Source organism: Oncorhynchus mykiss, chromosome 2, assembly GCF_013265735.2.
Source record: "Oncorhynchus mykiss isolate Arlee chromosome 2, USDA_OmykA_1.1, whole genome shotgun sequence".
NCBI lineage: Eukaryota > Metazoa > Chordata > Actinopteri > Salmoniformes > Salmonidae > Oncorhynchus > Oncorhynchus mykiss.
Window position 1 is genome coordinate 89,863,958 of NC_048566.1, and position 16,174 is coordinate 89,880,131.

Here is a 16,174-nt window from a genome sequence, read left to right on the forward strand (position 1 = left end):
AACTGTATCCTTTCCTGATATCAGTATGGCTGAATCATCAGCATAAAGCAGGAGTTTGCCCTTTACTGCATCTGGAATATCATTAACATATATAAGAGAGGCCCTAAAATAGATCCCTGCGGTACTCCACAGGATATTTATTTGGCTTCTGACAGAACATCACCAACATTACTGTTGATGGAATTTATATGTTTAAATGAATGATTAGAATATTCCACCCTGAAACCATATAAAGGACAGTGAAATTGATCAGAATCATACAATTATAATTAATGATGTGTGTAGTGTTAGTCAGTAAAATTATAATAAGTTGTGTGTGTAGTTTTAGTCAGAATTAGGGTAAAACAATATAACTCTATGGTATCTTAATGTACAATATGTCTCTATGGTATCTTAAACACAGGCTGTTCATGGCTAGGGGCCTCTGAAAGATTGAGGAAAGGACGGGAGGTACTTCCCACTGTCTCCCTATCTTGAGGGAGGACGGGGAGTGATTCTCACGGCCTCCCCTAATCTTCGTCGGCTGGGTGGTAGGACAGTATATGCGTAGTATACCTAATGTTTGTGTGTGAAAGTATGTGCGTAAGAAGCCAGTATAAAATTAATGGCTTTGTAGAACTAACCAGCGCTGTCGTAAATAAACTTTCTGACTATCGTAGCTGGGCCTCCGTCTGTTTCATTTCAACCAGTATCTTACAAATTCTGGGTTACAGACTGAGTAGTAATTTAATTGGGTTATGAACATTGAGAACATAATTCTCGTAACAATTACATACTTGTGTTCTGTTGGTCAAAGACCTAAACCAATTCACTGCTACGTAATTTAGACCCATGCATTTCAGTTTCATCAGGAGAATATCATGGTCCACAGTGTCAAAAGCTTTGTGCAAGTCTAACCTGTATAGTTCCCCTTCTCACTTTCCTGCTTAATGTGGTCAAAAAGGTGATAAGGCAAGTATCAGTGGAATGAGCTGTTCTAAAGCCAGATTGTAGTTCATAAAAAAGTTTGTGCTCATGTAACAGTATAACTTGAGACCGTCCCCTTGCCCATACCCGGGCTCGAACCAGGGACCCTCTGCACACATCAACAACAGTCAACCACGAAGCATCGTTACCCATCGCTCCACAAAAGCCGTGGTCCTTGCAGAGCAAGGGGAACTACTACTTCAAGGTGTCAGAGCAAGTGATGTCACCGATCGAAACGCTATTTAGCGCGCACCACCGCTATCTAAGCTAGCCTTTTCACATCCGTTACACTCACCGCCCTTTTGACCTCCTCCTTTTCCTGCAGCAACCAGTGATCCGGGTCAACAGCATCAATGTAACAGTATAACTTTAAACCGTCCCCTCACCCATACCTGGGCTCGAACCAGGGACCCTCTGCACACATCAACAACAGTCACCCACGAAGCATTGTTACCCATCGCTCCACAAAAGCCGCGGCCCTTGCAGAGCAAGGGGAACTACTACTTCAAGGTCTCAGAGCAAGTGAAGTCGCCGATTGAAACGCTATTTAGCGCGCACCACCGCTAACTAAGCTAGCCGTTTCACATCCGTTACACTCAAGAAGGTACCCCTCAAGTTGATTAAAACGAATCTCTCAACAACTTTAGATACTGTACTGAGGATTGACACAGCCTGTTTGTTTTACTGCTCTTGTTGTGGAGTGGAACCAACCGGGCTGTTTTGAGATCCTTGGGAAATGTAACGCTACTAATAGAAAGATAAGCATAGGTCAGCAGGGGAGTTACTGCTTCCTACAAGAGCACAAAACGTATAGGCTACATTTCAAGCTGTCTTAATTCAAGTGACAGTGTTGTATTTTGAGACAGGCTTGATTGTAGGCAGAGGGGTAGCCTACATGATCTAATTATCTGTATGGTAATAATAATTCATTATATTTTGTAAAGTGGTTTCTTGCATCTCACAATACAATGCAATTTACAGTCACCTATTTGGCCCATGGTGTTACAGATCAAGTAAAATATCATTAATTCATATCAAGCCCTTCATAATGTAAAATTTTTTTTTTTTAAGTCTCGTGCAATGTAGGCCTGCATTGAACACCACATATAGGTTTCTGTAGGCTATATCATAGAAATCAAAACTATTTCCACGTGAAAATGTAATGGGATTTGCTCCATTGGTATTGTATTGTTCAAGTTTCCGCTCACAAGACCAAAAATTTGCTCAGTGCCCCAAAAACTTTGAGGGAACATTGCCTACATCTCACAATAATCTGAATAGCCTACCAGTGCCGAGTCACCTTACATTCCATTCATGACACTCAGTGCATTTCTGTTAGGTCTCCCTTTCTTTGCCGTTTAATTTTTCAAGAACTTTCTTATGAATGGCACATGCCTCAAGCTTGTTGGGGTCACCTATCCATTGAGCACACGCTACCAACTTAATGTTGTGTTGTAGCTTTTAAGGTATGTTCCTTTCATTATTACTGAAGAGAAAACATGAACAATTGTTAATGTTCCAGTATTTACAAGAAAAATAAGCTATTTAACAAGTTTTTACTTTCATTTTATTCACATACATGTTTTATTCAGGCTTCCCAGCTGCAAATATGAACAGTGATACACAGAATGACTCAGTTCCCCTCTCTCTCTCTCGCTCTCTCTCTCCATCTTCCAGTCCCTGCTGCCGTAGGCGAGGTGACGGTCAGCAACAACGGTCGTATGGACTTCCTCAGCGTGTCATGGCGTCTGGCCAAAGGTGACGTGGACAGTTATCTGGTCACTCTGGGGGACCAGGAGAAGACGGTCCACACCCTGGCCGTGTCCAAATCCAGCCCAGAGTGTGTGTTCAAGTCCCTGGTGTCTGGACGGCTCTATAACATCTCCATCACCTCCAGGAGTGGTGCCTATGAGAATCACACCATCGTACAGGAACGCACACGTAGGTTTACCATGTCTGTCTGTCTGAAATGGGGCTCCTCTGCTTCAGTTTTCCATTCCGTGGTTTTAGTCATGAAGTCTCTAGTTAGACATGATAATACACTGGTCAATGTCTCAAAGTTCAATTCAGTTGAATTCCTCTCCCCAGAGCCCTCTAGTGTCCAGAACCCCACAGCGATCCACTCGGCCAGGGATGACTACCTGAAGGTGTACTGGCGCCATGCGGCAGGGGACTTTGACTACTACCAGGTGGTCATCAAGCACAACAATATCTTCCACCAGAACAAGACGGTTATGAAGAGCCAGAACGAGTGTGTGTTCAACGGCCTGGTGCCCGGGAGGCTGTACACTGTCATCGTCAGCACCTGGAGCGGGAAGTATGAGACCAGCGTGTCTACGGATGGAAGGACCTGTGAGTGATAGGAATAGTACTCTGTTATATCTCTTCTGTTGTTTCAATGTACAATATGTAGATACAAGAGTGGTATTTGTCTGTAATAATAATTTGGCTAGCTACATTCAGGTAATAACTAGTTGTGGTGAAGCAGGTTCTTTGTGCATGCTTCTTTTTAACCTGTCTCCCTACGTTCTGTTCCTTTGTATGCAAAATTAAGAGCCTCTCTGAGAATATTAAAGTTTTTCTATTCTATCTGGAATCTGTCTGTGACAGTCCCTGCGGCGGTGAGGTCACTAGCCCTAGCTGAGCGGGGAACGGAGGACCTGCGTGTCACCTGGTTGGCTGCTCCGGGGGACGTTGACCACTACCAGGTGCAGCTCCTCTTCAACGACATGAAGGTTAGTCTTCCTGGTCCAGTCCAGTACCTGGTTAGCCTGTCTTCATGTTTACAGTACTTTTATATTCGTCATATTTTCTTGTGTGATTTTTTTATATTTCATTGTTGCTTTATTTCTATTTGTGACTTTGGGTGTTTTTAAAAGCAAAATGTATTAATTGAATTTTGCAAAATGTATTAATAATCAATGTATTATGTATCATTATTATGAAGGTGTTCCCGCCCATCACCCTGGGCAGCAGCGTGGGGGAGTGTGTCCTCTCCTCCCTCACCCCGGGACGCCTCTATAAGATCCATGTTTCTACCTTTAGCGGCCCCAACCAGAGGGCCCAGTTCATAGAGGGCAGGACAGGTAAACCAAAACAACAGACTTGCTGGGTTCAAATACTAGGTTACATTTGTTTTCTTTCAGATACTTCTGTTTGATTCAAGTCTGCCTGGGGTGCCCGATGGGCAGAATTTGTTTGCACTTTTGGAACTTCTCCATTGAATTGGGGTAGCAAAATATAACAAAATGCCACAGAATCTAACACAAACAAAACATAAACTAACAACAGCATTAATTTCCGTCCCACTTCCACCCCTCTTTCTCCCTCTCCTGCTATTTCTCCCTCTTTTCGTTTCTCCTCCTGTCTGCAGTCCCCAGCAAAGTCAAGAATATCCACGTGAGTAACAATGGCCAGAGCAGCAGTCTGAAAATCAGCTGGACCCCGGGGCAGGGTGACGTGGACAGCTACTCCGTGTCCCTATTGCTGGGTGGACCAGAGGCACGCAGGCTGGAGACGCGGCCCGTACCCAAACACCAGAATGAACTAGGGTTCAGCTCCTTGCAGCCTGGGCAGCTGTACAGTGTGACCATTAGATCTATCAGTGGCATACTGTTGAATAACAACACGGCCAGCGGACGCACCGGTGAGGAGGCTAGATAAGGACTTCATAACACATTCATAACCCATACATACTGCATTCATAAGCAGTGCATTGGCATTTCATACTCTATATTTGGGTGCCAGTCTCACTGCATCTGGCTAGCTTTTATTTTATTTGTTTTTATTTTATTTTATTATATATCTGCAGTTTGAAATCAGTATATTTCACAGAACTGATTTGTTTTGTTTTCTTACCCTAATCAACTTTTGAAGGGTAATTAACAGATGGTGATTGGCTGGTGTAATGATGTGTGACATTGTCCCCTACATGGAGATACAATACTGTATGATAGTGTGCTCTATCTAATTCTGTGTCCCCTCTCCCCTCAGTCCCTTCTGCAGTGACTGGGCTGCAGGCTGACAACAGACACACCACCTGCACTATACAGGTGAGCTGGCAGGAGGCCCGGGGCGTGGCAGACGGATACAGCCTGCAGCTCCTGGACGACAGGGGACACCTGGTCACCAACAGGTAACCAACACCTGGGTTCACCAACACACGTGGGTTCACCAACACACCTGTGTTCACCAACACACCTGTGTTCACCAACACACCTGGGTTCACCAACACACCTGAGTTCACCAACACACCTGGGTTCACCAACACACCTGGGTTCACCAACACACCTGAGTTCACCAACACACCTGGGTTCACCAACACACCTGTGTTCACCAACACACCTGGGTTCACCAACACACCTGTGTTCACCAACACACCTGGGTTCACCAACACACCTGTGTTCACCAACACACCTGTGTTCACCAACACACCTGGGTTCACCAACACACCTGGGTTCACCAACACACCTGTGGTCACCAACACACCTGTGGTCACCAACACACCTGTGTTCACCAACACACCTGGGTTCACCAACACACCTGTGGTCACCAACACACCTGGGTTCACCAACACACCTGGGTTCACCAACACACCTGTGGTCACCAACACACCTGGGTTCACCAACACACCTGGGTTCACCAACACACCTGAGTTCACCAACACACCTGGGTTCACCAACACACCTGGGTTCACCAACACACCTGAGTTCACCAACACACCTGGGTTCACCAACACACCTGTGTTCACCAACACACCTGGGTTCACCAACACACCTGTGTTCACCAACACACCTGGGTTCACCAACACACCTGTGTTCACCAACACACCTGGGTTCACCAACACACCTGGGTTCACCAACACACCTGGGTTCACCAACACACCTGTGGTCACCAACACACCTGTGTTCACCAACACACCTGGGTTCACCAACACACCTGTGGTCACCAACACACCTGGGTTCACCAACACACCTGGGTTCACCAACACACCTGTGGTCACCAACACACCTGTGTTCACCAACACACCTGGGTTCACCAACACACCTGTGGTCACCAACACACCTGTGTTCACCAACACACCTGGGTTCACCAACACACCTGTGGTCACCAACACACCTGTGTTCACCAACACACCTGGGTTCACCAACACACCTGTGGTCACCAACACACCTGGGTTCACCAAAACACCTGAGTTCACCAACACACCCAGATTCAAATGGTCAATACTTTGAGGTTTGATTAAGCCTCCTACCTCTTGGGCCAGATGGGAAGTGTTTGCCATTTTGGGACTACTCCATTGGTTCAATTGCAGTAACAGAATGGTGCCTAAAAAAGTGTAACAAATATAATGCACAGACAACACAGTACTCATTTTTGTAACCAACAGCTCCCAGACATCCTCTGGCTCCATGCCGCTCCAGCATCGCTTCGACGGCCTCACCCCAGGGAAGAGGTACCGCGTCCTGGTTCACACCACCAGCGGAGGGGTCCACAGCGAGGGCGTCGAAACTGAAGCACGTACACGTAAGACTGCATGGATTCATCTTCACTATGTCCCACACAAGTTTGTCAAGTGGTATTAATATGTGTAGTGCAGGTTGTCTAAGCCTCCTCCTGGAGAGCAATCGGTTCTGTAGGCTTTATTGTAAGATTACACAAATAATACAGGAAGTCTTAGTGAAACAGGGAATAGAGAATCAGAGTCACCGTGAAGATGTATAGAGGCAATATGGAAGGAATATATATGTGGACCTGAGTAGTGTTGTGCTCCCAGGTCCGGCGGCAGTCAGCGACCTCTCCATCCAGGCCAACAGCAGCAGCAGCCTGTCCTTCCACTGGTCTCCCCCGCAGGGAGAGTTCGAAGGTTACGACCTCTACCTGTACAACGGAGATGACACGCTGTACGACCGGCGTAGCGGCCAGCCCAGCACACTGCAGGTCTCCTTCCAGGGCCTGAGGCCTGGTGCCCCCTACAGGATGGTGGTGTTAACACGCAGCGGAGAGCAGACCAACGACTCAGCTATCTGGGCCAGGACTAGTGAGTGAGCTGTACTGCTCCTGGGGTACTGAGATGCTGTGGGCAGGGGTATGAGAAGGGTTGGGGGGTACTGAGATGCTGTGGGCAGGGGTATGAGAAGGGTTGGGGGGTACTGAGATGCTGTGGGCAGGGGTATGAGAAGGGTTGGGGGGGTACTGAGATGCTGTGGGCAGGGGTATGAGAAGGGTTGGGGGGTACTGAGATGCTGTGGGCAGGGGTATGAGAAGGGTTGGGGGGTACTGAGATGCTGTGGGCTGGGGTATGAGAAGGGTTGGGGGGTACTGAGATGCTGTGGGCAGGGGTATGAGAAGGGTTGGGGGTTACTGAGATGCTGTGGGCAGGGGTATGAGAAGGGTTGGGGGGTACTGAGATGCTGTGGGCAGGGGTATGAGAAGGGTTGGGGGTTACTGAGATGCTGTGGGCTGGGGTATGAGAAGGGTTGGGGGGTACTGAGATGCTGTGGGCAGAGGTATGAGAAGGGTTGGGGGGTACTGAGATGCTGTGGGCAGGGGTATGAGAAGGGTTGGGGGGTACTGAGATGCTGTGGGCAGGGGTATGAGAAGGGTTGGGGGGTACTGAGATGCTGTGGGCAGGGGTATGAGAAGGGTTGGGGGGTACTGAGATGCTGTGGGCAGCGGTATGAGAAGGGTTGGGGGGTACTGAGATGCTGTGGGCAGGGGTATGAGAAGGGTTGGGGGGTACTGAGATGCTGTGGGCAGGGGTATGAGAAGGGTTGGGCAGTACTTGAGAAATTGATTTGGATCACTACTGAATGTCCTCAAAACATAATGCATAATGTGTTTCTCTCACAGAAATGACGTGGTAACAAATAACTAACTGGAGAACTAACTGGAGAACTAACTAGAGAACTAACTGGAGAACTAACTGGAGAACTAACTAGAGAACTAACTGGAGAACTAACTAGAGAACTAACTGTATGTCTCACTGACTTTACATCATGATTTGACACTGTCCAATTGTCTGTTCCGCCTCTTCAGTCCCGGCTGCAGTGACCTCCCTCCAGGCACAGAGTCGTAACCAGTCGGAGATGTTGTGGGTGTCATGGAAGCGGGCGGTGGGGGAGCTAAGTGGCTACCTGCTGTCCCTCTACAACCCAGATGGCTCCCAACAGGCAGAGGAGACGTTAGGGCCAGACGCCATGGAGCACGTCTTCCCCACGCTGATCCCCGGACGTCTCTACCATGCTGTCATCCTCACACGCAGCGGAGAGCTCACCAACAGGGCCACCGCTCATGGACGTACCGGTAAGACATTAGGACAAGTCATGTTTATTTAAAGGACATTGCACATGCAACTTAATTGGGGAGAATGGGCTTGTGGAATTAGTGGAATGGTATCAAATACATCAAACACATGGTTTCCAACACAATTACGACATACACTTTTCTAAAATCTGTTTTGAGGGTTGTTTCTAAGGTAAAATAGAGCCTGGGTTTGACAGTATTTGCTTGAAGTTGCTGATCTGCCTTCCTTTGTGTGTCCATCTTCTCTTCCTCAGCCCCCAGACCCCCTACCTCTGTATCATTTGGTGGAGTCACCAACACCTCCCTGGAGCTGACCTGGAGTGGTCCTGCAGGCAGCGACTATGATGACTTTGACCTGCAGTGGGCCCCCAGGGACCACCTGTCTGTATTCAACCCCTACCACACCCGGACCTCCGGGAGCCGCATTCTGAAGGGGCTATACCCAGGACGCCTGTACAACTTCATCCTGCGTACCGTCAGTGGGGCTGGTGGTGGTGTTGGTGGTGGTGGGAGCTCTGCCTACAGCCCACCCATCTACAAGAGCATTCGAACAAGTAGGCTGTACTGTACATTGTTCAAGTAGTGCAAGACTGAGGCGAGGTAGCTAAAGTTGTTGCTTGGCTGGAACAAAATCCTGTGCACGGTACAGCTCTGACCTCTGCACTAGAGAGAATATAGTGTGACCGTGGCATTTTGATCTCTGTTCTTACCTCTGGCGTCCTCTACCGTTTATCCCGTCCATAGAGCCAGAGCGTGTCCAGTACCTGCACTGCCGCCCCCAGAACTCCACCTCCATCTCCTGCTCCTGGGCCCCTCCGGAGGCCGACTTTGACTCATACACTATTGAGTGCCTCCAGGACTCCCACGCCCTGGTGTACTCCCAGAGGACAGGCCGCGACAGAACCCTCTACCACATCACCCAGCTGGAGCCACACAAGCGCTACACCGTCTCCGTCAAGGCCATCTCCGACAGCATGACCAGCGAGGCCGCCGAGGACAGCGTGGTCACCATGATCGACCGTGAGTACCGACGGACTCGTGATTGTGGTCGGGGTGACCGTGTGATGATGAGCACAGGGATAGACATGATATGGTCAACGTCATTGCCATTAGCTGTTACAGTGTGTATGTATGTCCCTCTGGTCATTCTACAGTCATCATGACTGATTGTAATCATGATACTTATCCTTTTAGGTCCACCCCTTCCTTCCCTGACCACTCGGGTTAACGACAGGGCTGCTCTTGTCACCAAAAACACCATCTTCTTCAAGTTTAACTGCAGCTGGTTCAGTGATGTCAATGGAGCCGTCAAGTTCTTCACAGTGGTGGTGACCGAGTCTGAAGGTAAGGGGACTGAAGTTAGAACAAATATTGCACAAGTGTCAGTATGTCAGTGGATGGATGGGTGGATGATGTTTATTCTCCCTCAAAAGGACTTTCCACAGCAATAGGTCTGAGTCTGTTACTAAACCTCCTCATAAGTGTGTTTTCTCCCTCCAGACGATGAAAACCTTCAACCAGAGCAGCACCACCCTCTGCCTTCTTATCTGGACTACAAATCCAACAGTTCCATCAAGGCCTACCAGACCAGCTACTTCCCTAGCCGCTGCACAGAGGGGCCAGGAGACAGCGGGACTCAGAGCTTTGAGATCAGCCTGGGTACAGGCATGGACACCCTCGGGGGTGGCTGTGACCACCTACAGGCCCAGGACAGGGAGCAGAACCCAGACACACACAGAGACCACAACCCATTCTGCGATGGCCCACTCAAACCCAAAACTGCATATAGGTAGAGTACAGGGTTCCGCCCAAATCAATCAAGTATTCTCCCGCAGTCTGGGCAGATCTGTAGTTTCTTTGCTGCTGATTTCTGCCAGCAGGATTTCTCCCTGTTGTGTATGATGATGTCATACCGCTGCTGGACAGCTAGATGTTAGACCGCTTCTCCCGAGTGGCGCAGCGCTCTAAGGCACTGCATCTCAGTGCTAGAGGAGTCACTACAGACCCTGGTTCGATTCCAGGCTGTATCACAACCGGCTGTGATTGGGAGTCCCATAGGGCAGGGCACAATTGGCCCAGCGTCGTCCAGGGGTTGGCCAGGGGTTGGCCGGGGTAGGCCGTCATTGTAAATAAGAATTTCTTGTTAACTGACTTGCCCAGTTAAATAAAGGTTAATAGTGAAATGTTCCTTTATCTGTAGTTGATCGAATTGGATAGTTCCAAGTAGTTGGTATGCAGATTTTCAGTAGATGTTCAATAACTCAACAACATTTCAACTAACTATCCAATAACTAACCCTAACCGTAGCCCTAACTCTCATTCTAAACCTAATCCTAACCGTAATCTTAGCAAGCAGTTGATTATCAACAGATAGTTTGTTAATAGTAAGACCATCTGTAGATCATCTATATGGGACTATCTAAATAAAATGTGACCTGTAATTCAACTCTGTTATTGTCATGCAGTGGGACGATAATGAGATGTCATGGTTGTCTCTCTCTTCTCTCTAGGCTCAGTGTGCGTGCGTTCACCCAGCTCTTTGACGAGGAGCAGAGCAGATACAACCCACCCCTCTACACAGACACTTACCTGTCCCTTCCCCTGGTAACAGAAGCAGGTGGGACACTTTTCACAGACCACTCTGATTGGTTTATGGTGTGTGATGCTGATGTTTGATTGGTAGTTAATGAGAAATGCTGGTGAGTGATGGGTCCTCTGTGAGAAACACCATTGATTGGTTGCTTCTTCCTCTCACAGAGCCCCTGAGCGGTGTGATCGAGGGCATCAGTGCCAGTATGTTCCTCATTGCCATGATGGTGGGAGTCACTGCACTGCTCATCTGCAGACAGAAGGCTCGCAAAGTGTCAGTTCGTGGCCCTCCCTGCCTCATATACTTTGACCTATACGCTGCATACTAGCATGTCCCTGGCTTGGCCTGGATTTGTATTTTGTATTTATTATGGATCCCATTAGTTCCTGCCAAGGCAGCAGCTACTCTTCCTGGGGTTTATTATGGATCCCATTAGTTCCTGCCAAGGCAGCAGCTACTCTTCCTGGGGTCCAGCAACATTAAGGCAGTTATATACAATTTAACTTATTACATTTCATAACACTTTTCACATCACATTAAGTGTGTTCCCTCAGGCCGCTACTCTACTACCACATATCTACAATACAAAATCCATGTGCACGTGTGTGTGTAGAGTGTGTGTCTTATCATGTGTGTCTGTGCTTGTGTGTGTGTCTCTCTTCACAGTCCCCGCTGTTTCGTAAGGTGTATTTTTATCTATTTATTCAATCTGATTCCACTGCTTGCTTCAGTTACCTGATGTGGAATATAGGTCCATCTAGTCATGTACACTACATTCTAGCTTGCACTCTACATACTACACCTGTATGTTGACATCCAAACTGTGATTACAGGAGTGTGCAGGAGGGGCCAGTGGTCCGAATGAGCATGAGGAGAGAGAGGCCCACCTCAGGAGTGCACATGGGCGTCAGGGGGTAAGAGGAGGGGCCATATGTGATCAGTTCTATTGGGGTTTTATGTCTTATACAGTGGGGCAAAAAAGTATTTAGTCAGCCACCAATTGTGCAAGTTCTCCCACTTAAAAAGATGAGAGGCCTGTAATTTTCATCATAGGTACACTTCAACTATGACAGACAAAATGAGAAAAAAAATCCAGAAAATCACATTGTAGGATTTTTAATGAATTTATTTGCAAATTATGGTGGAAAATAAGTATTTGGTCAATAACAAACAAGCAAGATTTCTGGCTCTCACAGACCTGTAACTTCTTCTTTAAGAGGCTCCTCTGTCCTCCACTCGTTACCTGTATTAATGGCACCTGTTTGAACTTGTTATCAGTATTAAAGACACCTGTCCACAACCTCAAACAGTCACACTCCAAACTCCACTATGGCCAAGACCAAAAAGCTGTCAAAGGACACCAGAAACAAAATTGTAGACCTGCACCAGGCTGGGAAAACTGAATCTGCAATAGGTAAGCAGCTTGGTTTGAAGAAATCAACTGTGGGAGCAATTATTAGGAAATGGAAGACATACAAGACCACTGATAATCTCCCTCGATCTGGGGCTCCATGCAAGATCTCACCCCATGGGGTCAAAATGATCACAAGAACGGTGAGCAAAAATCCCAGAACCACACGGGGGGGGACCTAGTGAATGACATGCAGAGAGCTGGGACCAAAGTAACAAAGCCTACCATCAGTAACACACTACGCCGCCAGGGACTCAAATTCTGCAGTGCCAGACATGTCCCCCTGCTTAAACCAGTACATGTCCAGGCCCGTCTGAAGTTTGCTAGAGAGCATTTGGATGATCCAGAAGAAGATTGGGAGAATGTCATATGGTCAGATGAAACCAAAATAGAACTTTTTGGTAAAAACTCAACTCGTCGTGTTTGGAGGACAAAGAATGCTGAGTTGCATCCAAAGAACACCATACCTACTGAAACATCATGCTTTGGGGCTGTTTTTCTGCAAAGCGACCAGGACAACTGATCCGTGTAAAGGAAAGAATGAATGGGGCCATGTATCGTGAGATTTTGAGTGAAAACCTCCTTCCATCAGCAAGGGCATTGAAGATGAAACGTGGCTGGGTCTTTCAGCATGACAATGATCCCAAACACACCGCCCGGGCAACGAAGGAGTGGCTTCGTAAGAAGCATTTCAAGGTCCTGGAGTGGCCTAGCCAGTCTCCAGATCTCAACCCCATAGAACATCTTTGGAGGGAGTTGAAAGTTTGTGTTGCCCAGCAACAGCCCCAAAACATCACTGCTCTAGAGGAGATCTGCATGGAGGAATTGGACAAAATACCAGCAACATTGTGTGAAAACCTTGTGAAGACTTACAGAAAACGTTTGACCTCTGTCATTGCCAACAAAGGGTATGTAACAAAGTATTGAGATAAACTTTTGTTATTGACCAAATACTTATTTTCCACCATAATTTGCAAATTAATTCATTAAAAATCCTACAATGTGATTTTCTGGATATTTTTTCTCATTTTGTCTGTCATAGTTGAAGTGTACCTATGATGAAAATTACAGGCCTCTCTCATATTTTTAAGTGGGAGAACTTGCACAATTGGTGGCTGACTAAATACTTTTTTTGCCCCACTTTATATATATATATATATATATATATATATATAGAATAAAATAGGTGTTTTCTGGCAGGATAAAAACTCACAAAGAAATTACCATTAATGAGTTTCAGCCATTTACATGTATCTCCCTTTTCCCCCCAGTAATCGTCGTATTTCAAGGTATGTTTAAATGCTTTTGTTATTAGTTTCACCCAATTACTGTAAGTCCTTTTTGGTTTGTCTTTTGCTCTACTCTGTTTTGCTCAAAACGTTTTATCTATTGATCCTGCAGCCCCATCAAGATCATGCACTTTGAGTCCCACTACATTAAACTCCAGGCTGACTCCAATTACCTGCTGTCTGATGAGTACGAGGTAAGACTGGATCACATTCACTGTCAGTTGGGCAATCTCGTTCACACATATTAGCATTAGAGTACATTTAGATGAAATCTGAATATTCCTATTACCTTTACTTTAATAAAGAAAAACAATATAGAAATGTGTATATTTATATTTATTTTCTGATAACTCTCTTTTAATTTAAAGTTGTGAAATGGTAGATTGATTGTGAAATGTTATGGAATGCATACAGTATTTACGTACAGTAGGTATCTATGGTAACCCTAACATGCCACTTCCTGTGTAAGGACCTGAAAGACGTAGGAAGGAACCAGCCCCTGGACACAGCCCTGCTGCCAGAGAACAGAGGGAAAAACCGATACAACAACATCCTGCCCTGTGAGTCAAACAAACCATGCTATTTCATAGGGTTCAAATACATAGACAAAAGACAAGGGGATTGAGAGATTTATTTATTGTCTGCAAGGAGTTTTGTCTGCAAGGCTCATGTACAGTAGTAATGCTCTTTACCTTATTTTAAAATGTATTATGTACATGGTCATGTATGTGTCATAACAGTGGAGGCTGTTGGAGGGAAGACGGGTCATAATAATGTCTGGAATGGAGTTTATGTCTGGAATGGAGTGAACGACATGGTATTAAACATGTGTTTGATTCCATTCCATTTACTCCATTCCAGCCATTATTATGAGCCGTCCTCCCCGCAGCATCCACTGTGTCATACTAAAATGCCAACTCAATGTCTTTGTACACGGCCTGTGTTGTGTAGACGATTCGACCCGTGTGAAGCTGTCCTATGTGGATGATGATCCGTGCTCTGACTACATCAACGCCAGCTACATTCCTGTAAGTTATCCAAACACACGGACAAATCCGAGCCAACTGCCACTCTGGTCAAATCCCCTCTGTTGCGTGGTGTCGCGGATGGGGCGCTGGAGGTGGTTGGTTGGGGTCGGGGTGGAGCATTGGAGGTGGTGGGGTATAATGTGAACAAAGACAGTACTGCATGAACTCAGTTAGTCATGGCAGGATTGATTGTTTAATTATCAGCCTTATTCCTCAGTTAGTATACCTGGGATGAGCTACTTACTTTGCTCCCTGTCGAGCATAAGGCTACAACAAGCCTACAGTCCTAAGCAGCTTTTTCATCTTCTCCACAAACTTTCCTAGTGTAATAAAGGTCATATGAAAAACAAAATGTAAATTAAATCTCTTCTTCTTTCAGGGGAACAACTTCCGTAGGGAGTACATCGCCACTCAGGGCCCACTTCCTGGAACCAAAGATGACTTCTGGAAGATGGTGTGGGAGCAGAATGTCCATAATGTTGTCATGGTGACCCAGTGTGTGGAGAAAGGCAGGGTGTGTAGAAGGAGCAGTCATTTTGCTACGTCCGGGCCAGTGTTGTCCATTTGGGAGTAGCTGTTATCATGTTCTATTAAACAACATGGTATTACAACATTCTTACTAGTGTAATTACAATGTTATTATCCATGTGTTTCCAGGTAAAGTGTGATCACTACTGGCCCTTCGACCAGGACCCTCTGTATTACGGAGACCTCATCGTTCAGATGTTGTCTGAATCTGTGCTGCCAGAATGGACTATCCGGGAATTCAAGATCTGTAGCGTGAGTGTGGATGACACTCACTGATTTTAAAAATACCAGGTTGTTATGTAGAAAGTTATATATTGTGTGTTGGCCTTATATACAGTTTCATACATAGTAGTGATTGGATTTTAACATATTGAAATATGACCATAGTTGTCTTCACCTAATGCTGTCTTGATATATCATATGTGACAGACTACAGTATAGTAAATCAAATCAAAAATCAAATCAAATTGTATTAGTCACATGTGCAGAATACAGTGAAATGCTTACAAGCCCCTAACCAACAGTGCGATTTAACGATAAATTGATAAGAATAAGAGATAAAATGAACAAGTAATTAAAGAGCAGCAGTAAAAAATAACAATATATACAGGGGTGTGCCGGTACAGAGTCAATGTGCATGGGCACCTGTTAGTTGAGGTAATTTGTACATGTAGGTAGAGTTATTAAAGTGACTATGCATAGATGACAACAGAGAGTGGCAGTGATGTGGAGAGGGGAGGTGGGACAATGCAAATAGTCTGGATAGCCATTTGACTAGATGTTCAGGAGTCTTATGGCTTGGGAGTAGAAGTTGTTTAGAAGCCTCTTGGACCTAGACTTGGCGCTCCGGTACCGCTTGCCGTGCGGTAGCAGAGAGAACAGTGTAGGGTGGCTGGAGTCTTTGACAATTTTTAGGGCCTTCCTCTGACACCGCCTGGTATAGAGGTCCTGGATGGCAGGAAGCTTGGCCCCAGTGATGTACTGGGCCATTCGCACTACCCTCTGTAGTGCCTTGCGGTTGCTATACCAGGCAGTGATGCAACCAGTCAGGATGCTC

At 46.3% G+C, this 16,174-nt stretch overlaps 1 protein-coding gene across 4 annotated transcripts in view; it reads left to right on the forward strand.

The window, feature by feature from the left end:
- The window catches only part of LOC110499409 (receptor-type tyrosine-protein phosphatase beta), a 52,324-nt gene that overhangs the window by 33,036 nt on the left and 3,114 nt on the right, over positions 1–16,174 (forward strand). For all 4 annotated transcript variants that reach the window (XM_036958605.1, XM_036958598.1, XM_036958594.1 and 1 more), the window contains 22 exons: positions 2,644–2,907; positions 3,055–3,318; positions 3,577–3,701; positions 3,914–4,052; positions 4,340–4,612; positions 4,960–5,101; positions 6,356–6,492; positions 6,743–7,006; positions 8,005–8,271; positions 8,526–8,825; positions 9,016–9,291; positions 9,466–9,615; positions 9,772–10,060; positions 10,782–10,888; positions 11,029–11,134; positions 11,695–11,775; positions 13,544–13,561; positions 13,674–13,755; positions 14,031–14,121; positions 14,513–14,589; positions 14,969–15,103; positions 15,247–15,369. In XM_036958605.1, the coding sequence (XP_036814500.1) occupies positions 2,644–2,907; positions 3,055–3,318; positions 3,577–3,701; positions 3,914–4,052; positions 4,340–4,612; positions 4,960–5,101; positions 6,356–6,492; positions 6,743–7,006; positions 8,005–8,271; positions 8,526–8,825; positions 9,016–9,291; positions 9,466–9,615; positions 9,772–10,060; positions 10,782–10,888; positions 11,029–11,134; positions 11,695–11,775; positions 13,544–13,561; positions 13,674–13,755; positions 14,031–14,121; positions 14,513–14,589; positions 14,969–15,103; positions 15,247–15,369 (3,710 nt within the window). The remainder of the gene's footprint in view (positions 1–2,643; positions 2,908–3,054; positions 3,319–3,576; positions 3,702–3,913; positions 4,053–4,339; positions 4,613–4,959; positions 5,102–6,355; positions 6,493–6,742; positions 7,007–8,004; positions 8,272–8,525; positions 8,826–9,015; positions 9,292–9,465; positions 9,616–9,771; positions 10,061–10,781; positions 10,889–11,028; positions 11,135–11,694; positions 11,776–13,543; positions 13,562–13,673; positions 13,756–14,030; positions 14,122–14,512; positions 14,590–14,968; positions 15,104–15,246; positions 15,370–16,174) is intronic.